The sequence below is a fragment of the Triticum urartu genome, chromosome 1A (genome assembly GCF_056163025.1).
Source record: "Triticum urartu cultivar PI428250 chromosome 1A, HENAU_Tu73, whole genome shotgun sequence".
Classification (NCBI taxonomy): Eukaryota; Viridiplantae; Streptophyta; class Magnoliopsida; order Poales; family Poaceae; genus Triticum; species Triticum urartu.
Genome location: NC_141873.1, coordinates 529,295,358 through 529,312,742, shown reverse-complemented (window position 1 = coordinate 529,312,742; position 17,385 = coordinate 529,295,358). Strand labels below are relative to the sequence as shown.

The window sequence follows — 17,385 nt, the reverse complement described above, 5'->3', positions numbered from 1 at the left end:
TCGAAACGGTCAGCGCCGCTCCATAGTGTCAGTGCCGCATTCATACCAGCCAGAGCAGACATGACCTCTCACTGGCACCAGCATTGAACCGGCGCATCGGCCGAGAGAGCACCAATCGTGCCGTTTCCCGGTGGACGCGACTACTCCGTGTTAAAACGACACCATGGTTGTCTGTCCATCCGTCTGATGCCCACATTAATGACACCTGTTCCCGAGGCGGCTACTCCAGCGCCACCCATCCATCCCTCTGCCGCCCACCATTGCCGACTCGCCCGCTATATAAACTGCAACCCCGGCCATAGTCGCATTCATCCTCCTCCAGTCCTTTTCTCCTCTTCCGCACCATCCCACCATGGCCTCCTCGCGGTCCAAAGCTCTCTGGGACCGACTGTCGCCGGAGTAGAAGAAGGAGATGGCCGCCATTGCTGCTGGCTGGCCGGTAGGCAGCCGGCCGGAGGCCGACGACATCCCAATGGTGGACGTGGCCCAGGATAAGCCGGCGCCACCCTTGCCGGTGCATTGCACCATGATCATCGGTGAGGTCCATGCCCATTATATGGACATGGTGCAAGAGGAGCAGTTCCGGGAGGCACATGCCGACGCCGCCTACAACCACCAGCTCCTCCAGGAGCACCAGCAGGCGGAGGAGCAGCTCAACGCCGTTAGGGAGATCGCGTCGGATGCGGACGTGGTGGAGCAAGCGGCGCTGCTCAAGTCCTACCGCTCGAAACATCCACCTTGCCGGCTGGCAATACCACCAGCATTAGGCGGAACTGGAGGCCACCTACAAGGAGTTCGACGAGGCGACAGATGAGGTGTGGGGCAAGACCGACGACGCGGAGGACATCGCTGACTCCAGCGAGGCCGCGCCTAGCCGCCACGACCATGAAGACGGCACGTCCGCCGGCGCCGCTGGCAGCGAGGAAGAGTAGCGCACAGTAGGTTGCCGCTGGTCGGGATCCTAAAAGGCCATCGCTGCTCCCCTTCTGTTTAAGCCAAGCTTGGTGGGCTGAGCATCGTCGGCCGATTAGTCGCTTGGCGGCGACATGGAGGCAGACAATTTCACTTCCCGGGGCTCCGGAAGGGAGCTGGAGAGCGTCGAGGCAGAACTGGAGAAGATGAAGCTTCAGTTCTCGGGGATCATGGTCTGACATGGGGAACAGGCGCCGGCGATCATTTAGTTTAGGTCTAGAATAAAAGTATGTCCGAAATTATAACTCCAGTGTCAGACGTGCTCCGCTTTTAGTTGAAGTATGTCCGTAATGTAATGAATTTCGTCATGTTTATATGAAATCCACCTTGTTTGCATAAATCTCTTCCGGTTCATATAAAAATCCGCCTGGTTTGCATGAATTTCGTCTAGTTGGTTTAAAAAGTTGTTGAAGTATATGTGGACATCATTGGATGGCCGCCTTCTACATCTGTGTCTACGGATTGTTCCGCCTGTCCACGGACGGATGTGGGAGAAAATCTGCGGGTCGGCTTTGGAGACGCCATTACACTATGCTTCTGTTACTCAAGAAACGACAGAGTTAGGTAGTCGAGGTATTCTAGTATTTTTCTATTAGTTTCTCGTGTCTATGGATATGAATACACACACAAAGTATTTGATTTGTGCAATTTATTCTTTGAAACCTAGATTTTTACAACTTTTTGGTGGTTAAAATGTGCAAATGGGTAGTTTGCACATTTGGAAGCCTGAAACTGCGTAAAAATGTTTCTGTGTAAGTTTCATGTATAGAAACATGCAACACGGTGGTTTACACATTTTAAAGCCCAAAGGCTCACATTTTAACCACCAGCTCCTCCACTTGTGCATTTCTTGGGTTAGAAATGTACACCCTTTGTGCTGCTTAGTGCATAGTTATCGGCAGGTGTCCATCTTACTGTTCGACGATTGCCATTTGTACACACTGTGAACTGATAATTTCTGGTCGGTGCAAGCCCCAGGTATGTCGTATGCTCTGACCTCACACAAGCAGGAGGAAGCACCCATGAAACTGCAACCGCATGGTGCGTGGGGGGCCATCCTCCTTCGTCCCCTTTAATTTATCCACCAAGATCCCAAATGGAATTTGCCAAGATCCCTACTCCTTTGGAACCAAGCCATTGACATTTGTGGCTTTCTTTGACCGACATATCGCCATGGCGCACCATCAACCGTGGTGCAAGAAACCTTAAACAAATGGACACTTGAGACCTCACTGTCCAGTGAGACCTCTATATATCCAGAATTCTGACCAAAAACATCACCAATCCAGTCCTGCACTTCGCTATCCTGTAAACATCACCTTCTTCTCACCCACCACTAGCTCCTCTGACGAGTGAGGAGCAGAGTAATGGATCCAGGACCGTGGATGAGTAGTCCGGCTGCACTCTCAGTACTGTCATGGATCTGCGGCGGCCTCGTGGCCGCCGTGCTCCTCTGGCAAGCCGCCCGGCTGCTCGACCAGCTGTGGTGGCGGCCGAGGCGGCTGGAGCGGGCGCTCCGCGCGCAGGGCCTCCCCGGCACGCGGTACCGCTTCCTCCTCGGCGACGTCAACGACTACGCCCGGCAGACCAAGGCGGCGTCGTCGGGGCCGCCGATGCCGCCGCGCTGCCACAACGTCGGCCCCCGCGCCATGCCGTTCCTCTACAGCACCATCCAGGAGCACGGCACGCCGTGCATCTCCTGGTTCGGTCCCGTCCCCAAGGTGAGCATCACCGACCCTGCCCTGGTCCGGGAGGTGATGTCCAGCAAGCTCGCCCGCGACGTCGAGAAGTTCAAGTTCCCGGCGCTCACCAGGCTGCTCGCCGACGGGGTGGGGAACTACGAGGGCGACAGGTGGGCCAAGCACCGGAGGATCCTCAACCCCGCCTTCCATGCCGAGAAGCTCAAGGTGTGTATGTCTCACTCACCTTCACGCAGTTGTTGTTCCACACTGTCTATGTGCTTCTTGATATCCATGGCTGGGCTGCTGAGCTTGGTTAATTTGCAGCTCATGTTGCCGGCGTTCACTGCGTGCTGTGAGGAGCTCGTTGGCCGGTGGGAACGGTCCCTTGGGCCTGACGGCTCCTGGGAGGTGGATGTCTGCCCGGAGCTCCAGAGCCTGACCGGAGATGTCATCTCGCAGACGGCGTTCGGCAGCAGTTACCTGGAAGGGAGAAGGATTTTTCAGCTGCAGACTGAGCAAATTGGGCGATTCATGGCAGCGATCAGCAAGATTATGATTCCCGGTTACATGTGAGTTGCTACTTCTTTTCTTTTCTAACTACTTGCTGGTAGACTGGTACTACTAATTGAAGTTCATTAGCACTTCATTAGACTCTGTGTACCAAAATATGTGAAATGAAAAGTAGTAATACTGCAATCATTTAACAGTAAAATTTACTCAACTACTATAATCTACTTCCTCCGTCCAACAATATAAGAGTGTTTTGCAAGTTATGTAACTTGCAAAACGCTTTTATATTATGAGACGGGTGGAGTATTTACCTAAGCAGAGCGATATTCTTTTCCCTTACAACCTTATTTTTCAGGTCCTTTCCTACCAAAAATAACCGAAGGATGCATCAAATTAACAACGAGATTGAGTCCATCTTGCGGGGCATAATTGCAAAAAGGATGCAAGCTATTCAGGAAGGAGAAAGCACAAAAGATGACTTACTCGGCTTATTACTAGAGTCTAACATGACAGACACAGATGAAAATGGCCAATCCACCCTAGGAATGTCATCAGATGAAGTCATGGAGGAGTGCAAGTTGTTCTATTTTGCAGGAATGGAGACAACATCAATATTGCTTACATGGACAATGATTGTACTTAGCATGCACCCGGAGTGGCAGGACCGTGCAAGGGAGGAGGTTCTTGGCCTATTTGGAAAACACAAACTCGAGTATGAGGGTGTTAATCGGCTCAAAATTGTGAGTACCAATTTGAAGTTACTTAATTTGCTACAAACAACTAGAAGTACAATGTCTTATTAACATGATGTGCAGGTGACAATGATTCTATATGAAGTTCTTCGGTTGTACCCACCGGCTACTGTATTCACCCGGAAAACATACAAGAAGATTGAGATTGGGGGCATCACGTACCCAGCCGGTGTGATGTTTGAGATGCCAGTGTTGTACATCCACCACGACACGGACATTTGGGGAGAAGATGTGCACCAATTCAACCCGGATAGGTTTGCCGAGGGGATCTCCAAGGCGTCCAAGGACCCGGGCGCATTTTTCCCATTCGGTTGGGGGCCACGGATTTGTATCGGCCAGAACTTCGCGTTGCTTGAGGCCAAGATGGCATTGTGCATGATCCTTCAACGCTTTGAGTTTGAGCTCACACCGTCATACACCCATACGCCGCATAGCGTGATGATGTTGCGTCCCATGCATGGTGCTCCGATTAGGCTTCACACTATCTCTTCATAATCTCATGCTCAGACTAGGCTTCACATTATCTCTTTGTAGTATCATACGCATGGCATTCGCCTCCTATGTGATATGTATGTAGTCTTATCCGCGGCAGGTTTTAGTCACCATCTGTGTTTTTTACTAATAAAAGTCCAACAATTTTGGACTCATGAGAACTCAATTGACTTAGGAAAACTATTTTGTATTGTGCTTCTCTTGTGTTTTTAAGAAAAATAGCAAGTTTTATTCATCAACTATAGGATTACAGTCAACTAATACTATATATGAGACACAGTTTAGTACATGGCGCAACTACCACCTGATCTGCCATAAGTTGGCTAGACATTGAGGGCCTGTTTGGTTCCCTCCGTGAAGAAGCTGCCTGTCTCAGGTAGCGATCTCTCAGGAGTCCGATTTAGGATAGGTAGCGATCTTTCGGGCGTCCGATTTAGAAGGCCTGAGGCTGAGATTGTTGCCTGAGCAGCCGGCTGCCTGTCAGGGCAACAACCACACTCTCTGAGCAACCATATTGTGATCACGCTCAATTTTAAGGAGGAAAAACTCACAAGCACACATGAGACGTGCGCCTAATCTCAGCCATCAAGTGACTGTAAATAGATCGATCAAGTGAAGTGCATGACATGATATTAAAATCAGTTATGCAATCGGGTTATATCACAATGGACAACTTAGACCATTGCAAAGGCAGTGCACTGGTCTCAGACTATAATACATCGTTGTGGTGAGACAAGTATGTGTATGTGGCAAAAATGACCACTTCATTGGGATCTCGAAGGAGCATCCAAGTTGAAAGTGCTAGTGATCGACTAGAGGGGGGTGAATAGGCGATTTTTACGAAGTTCTTCAAAACATGTAAGTTTCGAAGACAGACGATAGAAATAAACCTATTACCATGCAGCGGAAGGTAGACTACACTAGGCAAACCATAGTCAAGTATTCAATGAAGTGAAAGCACAATGACTAATAACAGTTAGGCAGTAAGGATCAGGTAGGAAGATATTGTGAAGCCAATCAGAATAAGTAATCACTCAGTGAAGTCAAATGGATAATGCAAATAGGTACTGACTTCACAAGAGCCAACTGTAAATAAAGAGATGGGAAAGATAGAACTAGTGTGCGGGATGAAGACAAAGGTTTGGTAGACCAGTTCCAACTGCGGTGACAGTTGTACGTCTGGTTAGGGCGGATAGATATTTAAACCTGAGGACACACAGTCCCAGACACCTACTCCTGAACCGCAGCTCAGGACACTTAGTCCTCACCGTATTCCCCTTGAGCTAAGGTCACATAGACCTCGCCCAATCACTCTGGTAAGACTTCAAGGTAGACTTTCAAACCTTCACAGACTTCGTTCACCGGCGATCCACAATGACTCTTGGATGCTCAGAACGCGACGCCTAACCGGCTGGAGAATTCACAGTCCTCAAGTGTAATAAGTCTTCAGATCACACAGACAGGAAGACTTAAGTGATGCCTAACACTCTTTGGCTCTGGGTGGTTAGGGCTTTATCCTCTCAAGGAATTCTCTCTCAAAGGCTTCGAGGTCGGTTGCTCTCAAACGACATAAGCCGTGCTTTAACTCTGAGCAGCCAACCCTTTATGGTTGTAGGGGGTGGGCTATTTATAGCCACTAGGCAACCCGACCTGATTTGTCCGAAATGACCTTGGGTCACTAAGGAACTGACACATGTTCCAACGGTCAGATTTCAAACATACACGGCAACTTTACTTGGGCTACAAGCAAAGCTGACTTATCCAACTCTGGACAAGATTTGCTCTCATAGTCTTCACTCGAAGACATGGGATTTCGGTTAAGCATCACTTCAGTCATTCTGACTGGTTCTCTTGGACCCCACTTAACAGTACGGTGGTTCCTATGACTCAACAAAGAAAACCACAGAACGACGAAACTGCTAAGTCTTCGCGCTCCATAGTCTTCACGCGATGTCTTCTCTTGTCATAATCTTCAATGTGAATGTCTTCACATACCACCTTTGACTTGAATGTCTTCATACATTTTTAGGGGTCATCTCTGGTAGAAAAACCGAATCAATGAGGGACTTCTACCTGTGTTATCCTGCAATTCTCACAAACACATTAGTCCCTCAACTAGGTTTGTCGTCAATACTTCAAAACCAATTAGGGGTGGCACTAGGTGCACTTACACAAGTACATACAACTTCGTCCGCCTCGACGGACTGTCGACCGAAAGGGATCATCCAACCCACCAAGTGTGCAACCAAGGTCTTAGAATATTCTTTTTGCGTAACCAAACTGGGACGACAACAAATGATCGATTGCTTTTGTTTTATCACCTTCTCAACTCCCCATTGTCAAATTTGGAACAATCTCGCAAGTAACCATATAAATAACTCCTTGTAACCTTAGCCGCTGGACATGATTTTACCGTGAACCAAGTCAGCATGAATATCTTGGATTCTCCACATAAGCATGATGATCATAGCATGAACTTCTTCAAACTTATCGGTCAACACATGAGATCTCCTCATGGCTTGGGAGTAGCCACTCATGCTCATTAAATCTTAGATCTTTTTTCTCGTTCGGACGTGATAAAGAGGATGAAAGGACCGTGAATTGCACAGCTAGAAAATCGTCAACCCTGCCTCCCACGCAAGTATTCTTCTTATTATGGCTCTTATTATCTTTCGAACAAATTAGTGAACATCGTCGAGAATGCCTTGCTTGCACTCGTCCCCTCCAAATATGTCAACATTTCTCATTGTAAGAATTGTAGTAAGAACATTTTGGGCAAAAAGAAAAAGGAATTGTACCAAGGACAAATGTATTTTTTTTTCTTAACCAAGATCAGATGCCCCCCGAAGATAAGAACAAATCAATAAGAAGGTTCTATACTATGCCACTTTTTTTAGGGAGAATCCAAACTGCCACCTCATCTCCCACGTACAGCCGGAGGGCCCCGGTGGCCCAATCCACGGTGGGCCGGCGATCGGCTCGCCAGCTCACGGCCGCTAACGGAATTAAACGCGACGAAAAGGACACGCGAAAACGAACGAGAAGCAGACGCGAAAAAGAAGAAGAAGAAGAAGAAGAAAGAAAAAAAAAAGCGTCTCCTCTCCCCTCCCCTCCCCTCCCTCGTGCCTTGGCCCGTTTGCCGCACCCGGCACGCACCCCATTCCACGGCGATCGGTCGCGACGACCCGTGCCGGCCACCGCGCGCGGAGCCCGAGCCCCCGATGATGGGCGACGACAAGGCCCCGCGGAGCCTCAGCCCGATGGGCGGCCGCGACCGCGACCGCGAGCTCCTCATCCCCGTCTCCGGCGGCGGCGGGGGCGGCTCGGTCCCCCGCGCCGGGGGCGACGACGACGACCTGGACAGGACCGCCGCCTCCCCCTCCGCCTCCGCCGCGCTCTCCTCCACCGGCCGCGAGGTTCGCCCCCCTTCCCTTCACGCCTCGTTCGTTCCCCTAGGGTTTACCCTGTCGTCCGACTGCGGCTCCGGGTCTGTGGCCTGGCTGTTGGAATCAGTCCACGGTCTGTGTTGGTATTCCTCTGGCGGCTCACAGCTTATTGTCGTCGGATTTGTTGATTGTGCGGAAAGTAGGTTCGAAATGACTGTTTATGTTAAACGCTGCAAGTTCGTAGGACTAGGGATGTCGACCCTTGGTGAGTGTTTGTTGTGCTGAAGCTAACTATTGGATCGAGTGGTCAAATTGGTGATGAGCTCGATCACTCTTTTGGTGCAATTTGAGGGTAATATTTATATCTTCTTAGCGATGAATTTGAGGAGAAATTGCTTTATTTAACTCCCTTGGAGGAACATATTATGATGTTATAATGTTACAATCCCCATACAGAAGGCAAACATACAGTGCATAAATGCTTTCTTGTGTTAGAACCTTGAGTGATTGTTAATCTGCCTAGGGTGCTTGCCGCGCTGACAGAAAATTCGGACCAATCATTATCTGACAAAGATGAAAGTAGATTGCTGATGTTCTTTATTCTTGTTCATTCATGCTTTTCCTTTTTGATACTTGCCTTGCACACAATGTATGCCCTTCATGTTTGTTAGCTTTGCTTGTATTTCTGAGGTTAGAACAACTTAATGTTGAACTTTTTCTCTTTCTCTTTTCGGCAATACAGGCTTTCCATAAGGTGGTCCGCAGCTGGGCCTCAAAGAAATTCATGACTGGATGGTAAGTCATTCTACTAAGATAAATCCCACAAAAAAAAAGTCATGTTAAACGGATGGTAGAGCTGTATGATCTTGCCAGCATTCAATTTCAGTGACTATCGATTCAGAAATAATTTAGGCAGATTTTTTCATAAGGTTGCCAGGAGCATAGCTAAATAGTATGGACAGTGTCTCAGTGTGATATCCACTCTGGTTCTGGGTCTTATCTCTTTCTTTGAAAAGAATCAGCATAAGAGATCAAGGGAATATCAAATAGGTCATATTTGGTGCATCATTATGTATTATTCAACAAATAGAATGGGAGGCAAGAACCCAGAGGAGATGTGTTACCATATTTTCCCCAGTTGCCAACCCGTAAGCCACAATTAACAGGGATTTTTGGAAATCCAAGTATTTTCAGTTAACTTCATTTGGACAATTATGCTCCTCTGCTGTTATCTACTCCCTCCGTTCGGAATTACTTGTCGCAGAAATGGATGTATCTATATGTATTTTAGTTCTAGATACATCCATATCCGAGACAAGTAATTCCGAACGGAGGGAGTAGTTTGGTTGTCCAGCAAGACATATGTTGTTCCTTTTTGTGAAGTCTGGCATTGGTTTGAAGACACCAATTCAGGCATTAGAAATACTGGCTGAACCTAATAAACCATACTCGAAGTTGCATCCTTATTCTGCTACGACCAGTGAATATGCACACCAACCGTTACTAGCTGTCCTGCTTCTGGAGATTCTTCAAACTCAATACCTGTCTGAAATTATGTTACCATGATGTTATATAAACATTTTGTTTTCACGCACACACTGATACTGTTTTGATTTTCTTTTCTGGGATAATGCCAGTGTGATTCTCTTCCCCATAGCGATAACATTCTACTTCACCTGGTGGTTCATTCATTTTGTTGATGGATTCTTCTCTCCAATCTATGCACAATTGGGAATCAACATTTTTGGTATGTAAATTATTCCGCTTCTTTTGATACTGAATTTCTTGGATGGTTTGTCTCTCATGCTGTAGTTTCTTCAATAAATGACTGGCTTCATCCTGTTTCGACTTTGGGGTTTGATCCTGTAGTGTTATTATTATATTATATGTTACTTTGTGGTGTTGTGTATTATACAGTCTGCTTTATTTGTAATTTGTATGCGGAACCTAAAAACTTAGGTGCATAGTTTGATAATCATTTGAAGTTTTAGTTTATTGAGTCATTAGATTCTTAAATGTCTGCAAAATCTGAGAAACTTGACATGAAATTGGGTCGTTGAAATCAGTTATTATTTTGTAACTTATTCATTGCTAAGGAGGATGCTTATTGCCTATCCAGCTTATTTCCCACTGTACTCATTTGAATCCCCAGGTCTTGGTTTCATCACTTCTGTTACTTTCATATTTTTCGTTGGAGTCTTCATGTCATCTTGGGTTGGAGCATCTGTTCTTGGCATTGGTGAATGGATCATTAAGCGCATGCCACTTGTGCGCCATATCTACAATGCATCTAAGCAAATTAGTGCCGCTATATCGCCAGGTAAATTCGCAGTTATCAAGATATTCAATCTGCAGAGTAGCTTATGCGCTAAATTTTTGTTTCTTTTTACAGATCAAAACAAACAGGCATTCAAGGAGGCAGTCATCATACGACATCCTCGTATTGGGGAATATGCATTTGGATTCATTACTTCATCAGTCTCGCTCCAGGTCTTCACTATTATACTGAGTTCCCAATGATGATTAGCTTACACCTATTTTTCATGATTTTTCTTTATGCTCAGTATGCAGTTATGTTATCCTGTGATCGGTATGAACCCTTTCATGGTGGAATGTTGAAATTCAGTTTTACCACAAAATTTGACTAACTCACCTTGTAAAGGATGGAAATGAATACTTATAGAATGCTCAAAATGATGATAAATGTTGTTTTTTTGCAAACCATTCTATTGTTTGCTCTGATTTAAGGTATAGCTTTGACTCATCTGAATGTGTAATATCCCTTCATTACGTCATAACAGAGCTATTCTGGTCAAGAGGACCTTTACTGTGTCTATGTGCCGACCAACCATCTCTACATTGGTGATATCTTCATGGTGAACTCAAAGGATGTGATAAGGCCTAATCTTTCTGTGCGTGAAGGCATTGGTAACTCCTAAACTCTATCCTCTCGGTGTCTTGTCTGTTAATCTGCTCCAAAACATGTGAAAAGGCGCTGACATATTTCTGCACCGTTTGGCAGAGATCGTTGTGTCTGGTGGTATGTCAATGCCCCAGGTTTTGTCGACCCTGGATCCACATCCACATCTGCATGCAATCCACACAGACCGAGGTGGAGCGAGCAGAAGCTGAGGCAAACTACCTGCATACCTGTTCGTCGATATCAAGTGTAGAACTCTCAACACAGACCACACCAGTGCGGTGAACAAGATCCTGAGCGCGATGCACTAGCAATCTGTCACGCCTGAGGATCAAAGGATCTTGTAATTAAGTAGAAGTAGGTAACTCACACGCGTTGTCGATCCGATGGATTTTGTACAATTGGCTTGGACTTTGTCTTTGTAATGCCGCCCCAGATGCTTCCTAGCCATACTTATATTTTCTTACGGTTGTTCAATTGTTTTCTTCTGGCTGTTTCGGAGTCCAAATTAGCTTTCGGCATCAACAATGTCTGACTGAGGTGCCTTACTGTAAAAGAAAACAATGCCTGCCTGAGTTGTCTTACCTTGAATTCTTGGACTAATTAACCTCCTATTGGTCAGGTGATAGTAGACACTAGACCAGCAATGGTGGAACTGGAACCTTGACTTTGAAAGACCTGCTGGAACAATAGTGATATGATAAAATTTGCACAATCTGCTGGAACAATTAGCTGATGTGATCAACTCTGCACAATACTCTGGTGGCGACCAACCCAAGCATTCTCATTTCTCCATAGATAAATTTGACTACATTTCTATGGTTTTCGTGCATGGTTCGATGACTGGTCTAGACTACATTGACCTGCTCCTGCTACACACCAGCATGGTAGGACGTAAAATCTGCATGTGCAGGCGCTTGTCTTGGCACCGCATTCATCAGTTCGTTCCATGCCTTTCAGAACCATATGGTTGGTGATCATGGCTTCACGACTGTTCAGCATATAGGATGTGCTCGCCACCAGAGACTTCGTTCAAACCAGCGGCAGCGGTGAGCCCAACCAGCTGGCTCGGGTTGTCGGGAACTGGCTCCACCACTGATGCCAGCACTCAAATCTTTAGCATGTATAAAGAGGACAAGGCTATCCTGATGAACTAGTATCTGCGAGTATAGTGGTAGTACCAACAATATTCCGGGTAGCTGTTGTTTCAATTTGTGCACTGACTGATGCCTCCCCAGTTGAATTACTTTTCCCAATGCCGCTCATTTCTAAAGCATAATTGCTTCAGAATAGCAATTGCGACAGAGTTTTCTTTACTTAAATATATGAAGTTGGACAAGCAAATAAGGAAGCAATCTATGTTTGTTTGCCTGGCTACACGGTCATTGTCACCACTCACATCTTAGTGTTTATAAAGAGGAAACATATACAAATGTTAGTAGGTGCGGCTTTACCCATCGTACCAAAAGTATCCGCATACCTATTAATTCGGATTTTCACATAGAGTGGTGTATAGTACTGTGTGGCATACAAGTTACCACACATGAAGTTTCTAAAGATAAGGTAAGCTCCTCTTAATAAATGTGAAAAAACACACCGTCTTTCATTGTCTCTCATCCACCAAGGACGTCCAGAGTCTTTTTCTTAGGGAAGATCATCACTGCTAGCTTTATTGATATCAAATACTAGGTCGTTCATCAACTCTATTACACCAAAGTTGATTAGAAAAGCAAGAGTTGACAATCTTGGGTGCCGCTCCATTCAATTCCCTTGGTAACGATGAACTCCACCTCCCTGATAAGTCCAGCTAATGCCACACAATATCATAAATCACCGTAGCCTCGTTCTGTATGGTTTCTTGGCTTGTGTATGCCTCAACCACATTAGTTGAATCTGTTTCTGCTACAATTGCTACACACCTGAGAGGCACACACCACAAAGGTCTCGGACACCCCTTCACAGACTCTCATCTCGGTACCTTATTTGATAATTTGCTTAAGAAACATGTGAAAAAGGCGTTGACATATTTCTACAATGTTTCACAGAGATCGTTGTATATGGTGGTATGTCGATGCCCTGGATTTTATCAACCATAGATCAACATCCACATACAATCCAAGCATGCCATAGGAGAACGAACAGAAGCCAGGGAAAAGTACTTGCATATTTGTTCATCAATAACAAATAGAACTTTGAACACATACCACACGATTGGGCCAAACAGGATCATGAACACGATGTATTAGCGATTTGTTGTGCCTGAGGATCAGGAGGATGTGCAATTAAGTAGAAGTAGGTGACTCACACGCATTGCTTATCTGATGCAGTTTGTATAATTGGCTTATACTTTGCACCACCATAGATACTTCGTAGTCGTAATTGTATACTTTTACTGTTGTTTAATTTTGTTCTTCTGAATGTTTGGAGTACCACTTAGCTTTCGGCATCAACAAATTTGACTAGTACGCCTTGTACATGATAGAAAGGAATACTTACAAAATACTTCAAACGAACCTTTCTATTGTTCGTTCTCATTAAGGTATAGCTTTGCCTCATCTGAATGTGTAATATCCTGAACAGAGTTATTGTAGTCAAGAGGACATTTACTGTGTATCCTTCGTGGTGAACTCAAAGGATGTGATAAGGCCTATCTTTATGTGCGTGAAGGCATTGATAATTCCTAAACTCTCCTCTCGAAATCCTGTTATGTCAATGCCCCAGATTTTGTCAACTCTCGATCCACATGCAATCCACACAGACCATGATCGAGCTAGCAGAATCTGAGGCAAACAAACTTATCTTATCAAGTATTCAACACATATCACACCAGTTCAGCAAACGAGATCCTGAGCGCGACGCACTAGCAATCTGCCACGCCTGAGGATTGAAGGATCTATAATTAAGTAGAAGTAGGCAAGTAGCTGATTCACGCGCGTTGCTGATCCGATGGATTTTGTACAATTGGCTTGGACTTTGTCTTTATACCACCGCCCCTGATGCTTCTTACTGTTGTTTAATCGTTTACGTCTGGCTGTTTGGGAGTCCAAATTAGCTTCTTCTTCTTTTTTTGAAACGAGGCAAAAGATTTGCCAACAGCATCAACAATGACTGACTGAGGTGCCTTGCTGTAAAAGAAAGCAATGCCTGCCTGGGGTGTGTTACCTTCAATTCTTGGACTAACCAAACCTCCTATTGGTCAGGCGATAGTAGACAGTAGACCAACAATGGTGGAAATGGGACCCTGACTTTGAAAGACTTGCTGGAATAAATAGCTGATACGACAAACTTTGCACAATCTGCTGTAACAATTAGCTGATGTGATCAACTTTGCACAATCTGACGCTGGTGGCGACCAACCCAAGCATTCTCATCTCTCAATGGACAAATTTGACGACATTTCTATCATTTTCGCGTGCGGCAGTTCGCTAGCTGGGTCTGACAGGTCCACACTACATTGACCTGTTCCTGCTAGGCTGCTACACAACATCACGGTAGGATGTAAAATGTGCATGTGCAGGCACTTGGTTTGGCACTGCATTCATTTTTTTTCGAAAAGGAGGTTAAAACCCCCGGCCTCTGCATCAATGCGATGCATGCAACCATTTTTATTAATTATTCAGGAGAGTACAAAACCAAGGCAATCATAGCCGAACCATCACAAGATATGAAATTAACACCTACGACTAAGTCGACTTCTTCCGTAGCAACGCCTTCAAGAAGGTATACCCTCGTCGTTGCTGAGCCCGACCAATAATGGTCAGGACAAGAATTTTCACCCCAGACATGAAGCGGTGTTCCAATCAGCATCTTGATGATAGATCATTATATAGTCGCCTTCGTCAGTACTCCACGCCCACCTTCACGGCCGTCGGGTGGGCGCCCATGTCTCGGTGCGGAACTGGCCGTTGCTACTCCACACCGGCGCTAGTCACACTGCAGCATGCTTCATACCGTCGGAGCTGCTGCTCTAGAGCTAGAAGTCGACGGGGAACCACCACTGCGCCCCTTGCTCACCAGCGTAGGACTCCGTCGCTCGTGCCTCGAGCATCCTTGTGCGATGGCCGCCACCCTCGCACCGGACGAAAATCCTCTTTGAGCCGGCATCGAGTGCCGCACACGACCACCGCTGCTATGCCTGCAAATATGTCGACGCACTTGAATATGCACTGTTGTGCCACCTGATCTCCTTATCGCGGTTATCGAGGGCCGCCACCCCCACCACAATGACCAACGGAGGTCACCGCCCCCGCCGCCATGACTACCCATGCATCCATTGCCGGCGATGTTGTGCGTGTCGTCGTCTCTGCGAACGCTGGCACCATCATCTTCACCTCTCTCGCACACCGAGACGCGGGCACCGACATATTGGCGCACGACAACGAAGCAGCATCGTCCAAATCTGCCTAGTCCATGGTCGCCTCTGGTACTATGATCATAGATGCCCGTGCATTGTTCCATGGCTACCTCACTCGAGGCTGACCCATCCTTCACCATAGTTGTGCCATTGTCGGCAGCACCGGCGTAGCCGCATGCCGGCGCTGGCTTCACATCTGACTCGAAGGCCGCATCCAGATCATCGGCGTTGCAGTTTCTCGTTGTGACCTCCGCGGCCACGTACGAGAAAGTGCTGAGACATGCGGCATTAGGATCTCTGTGGTTGCACACACACTCCTGGCAGCGCTTGGTCGTTTTCTTCATCTTCACTATTAAGCTGAACCTTGACCTGTCTGCACCAAGCTTGACTATCTTCACCTTCACGGCTAGGTAGAGAGGATGGGCAAGAAAGAACCTCCCGATCCGAAAAAAATGGATCTCGCGCACATCCCCAGCCACCACAGTCCGTCGGCGGCCTCCAGGACGCTGGATCTCGGGGATGGCTGTGTCCGGGTCGGAGGGAGATGGCTGGAGGCGACAGGTGGTGCTCGGAGGGTGGCATGAGAGCATAGGGCGCGGTCGTGGCCACGGCGTCGTCACGCGCATCCATGCACCGGCACAGGGTGAGACGTCCCTCGTCGGTCCTGGCCGCGGCGCTGGCCAAGGCACCGCATTCATCAGTGTTGGAAATATTAGCACTTTTCCAATTAGACTTATCCACGAGTAAACAGTAAGCATGGCATAAAAGGTATGCATCTCATAGCGATACCTAAGCATACTAGCACGTACAGAACATATAATCGAACCTTCTATGAGCAGCACACATACGGCTAGCATAAGTACGAGTAAACGAGGGATGAACAGATCATACCCTCCGGTTGGCCAGACCAATGCGGCGGCGGCAACAGCAGCCTCGGTGTCGTCCGTGGCCTTCTTCTTAGCGGCGGCGGCGTCGGCCATGGTGTCGATGCAGAGGAAGTAGTGGAAGTAGAGGCGAACGGAGTTGGGGACGGACCGGGAGCAATCGCGTCGAGACGCTCCCCAAAAACCTTATTGCCGTTCTCCCGGGCAGGATCTCAAACGACAGGGTTCCGGAGGCACCTGCTCTCCCGACCAGCCGTGCACGCGGTCGTCGGGATGGGATCGCCGGAGGCAGCACAGAGTGAGGAACAGTAGATGGAGTGAGTGAACCGAATTGGGTTATTTCACTGGCCAGAGCCTTCTTATATAGTCCGTAAGGGAGAAAGTCGTGGGCCTTGCCAAGGCCCACGACCGGCTCGGCTCATTCCCGCAACCCGCGGCGCGCGTCGTGATGAGGCAAGGCGAGGCGAGGCGGGCGGCGGAGGAGCAGGAGCGCGTGTGTACCACTCCTCTTCCCAAGCTCCCAATGGCAAGTCATAGAGCAGCCCTTATAAAGTGGTCTCAACTCTCCTCAACTAGCAAGGTGGGACTAAACTTTCCACCACCTGCCATCTCACACATGGGCCTCAAGATTAACCAGGGATTAGTGTCTTATATGGGCCTAAGCCCATCCATAATCCAACAATCCCCCACCAGATCTCAAGGCACATAAGTTTGTCAACTGTTCCAAACAATGTTTAATATACCAGAATTTTCAGTGGAGACTGTTAAGTTGAACTTCCACCTAGAGCAATAGGATTAGACTTCTTCACAACTGAACAATGGACTATGCCTTGAATTGTCAGTTTGACATGCAGAAGTTTCGCCTATTGTCAGCTGATACATGGCTGCCGTAGGCTAAACCCCACGGGTGGAGCTTATTAGTCATACTCCGTACCTTCTCATGAGCTTACTAGAGATTACCCAATCTCATAGACTGTGACCAGTAGTCGGGCTCACATAGGTGTGTTCCTCCAAAGAATGCTTTGTAGGTTAGCATCTTGCTTGCATAAGCTTTGGAACACATTAAGACAAAAATCAGCCTGCCTTACAGAATTGAGAGTATTACTGCATCTCCAATGGAGTGGGTTTATTAAGGATACTCTCCTCAGTTGACCGTTGGATTGTTTTCCCAGGTCCTAATTCATGGGATCTCCGATCACATAGGTTGGGTTACCCCCATGGCAACTTACGTGGGTCTCATACCCATCTCCCTCGATGCATTTTCTATCACAATCCGTGATAGCCCTTTCGTAAAAGGGTCTGCCAGATTCTTAGCCGTCTGGATATAATCCAACGCTATTACTCCAGAGTTTCTTGATTTTTTGACAGACTTCAATCTTCTTCTTATGTGCTTTGTGGATTTCATGTTGTCCTTTGAACTCTTAGCCTTGGCA

At 47.1% G+C, this 17,385-nt stretch overlaps 2 protein-coding genes across 2 annotated transcripts; both read left to right on the top strand.

Annotated features, from left to right (window-relative positions):
• Nucleotides 1-2,237: 2,237 nt before the first annotated feature.
• On the top strand, nt 2,238-4,574 carry LOC125525793 (cytochrome P450 CYP72A616). The gene is made up of 4 exons (XM_048690806.2): nt 2,238-2,879; nt 2,979-3,223; nt 3,520-3,904; nt 3,980-4,574. Exons 1-4 carry the CDS (start codon nt 2,340-2,342, stop codon nt 4,409-4,411), a joined length of 1,602 nt encoding a protein of 533 aa, XP_048546763.2. The 5' UTR covers nt 2,238-2,339; the 3' UTR covers nt 4,412-4,574.
• Nucleotides 4,575-7,470: 2,896 nt separating this feature from the next.
• On the top strand, nt 7,471-11,191 carry LOC125530537 (protein LIKE COV 1). The gene is made up of 7 exons (XM_048694919.2): nt 7,471-7,824; nt 8,537-8,589; nt 9,432-9,541; nt 9,947-10,114; nt 10,187-10,284; nt 10,596-10,722; nt 10,817-11,191. The coding sequence occupies exons 1-7, from the start codon at nt 7,630-7,632 to the stop codon at nt 10,924-10,926; spliced, it is 861 nt and encodes a 286-aa protein (XP_048550876.1). The 5' UTR covers nt 7,471-7,629; the 3' UTR covers nt 10,927-11,191.
• Nucleotides 11,192-17,385: the final 6,194 nt, after the last annotated feature.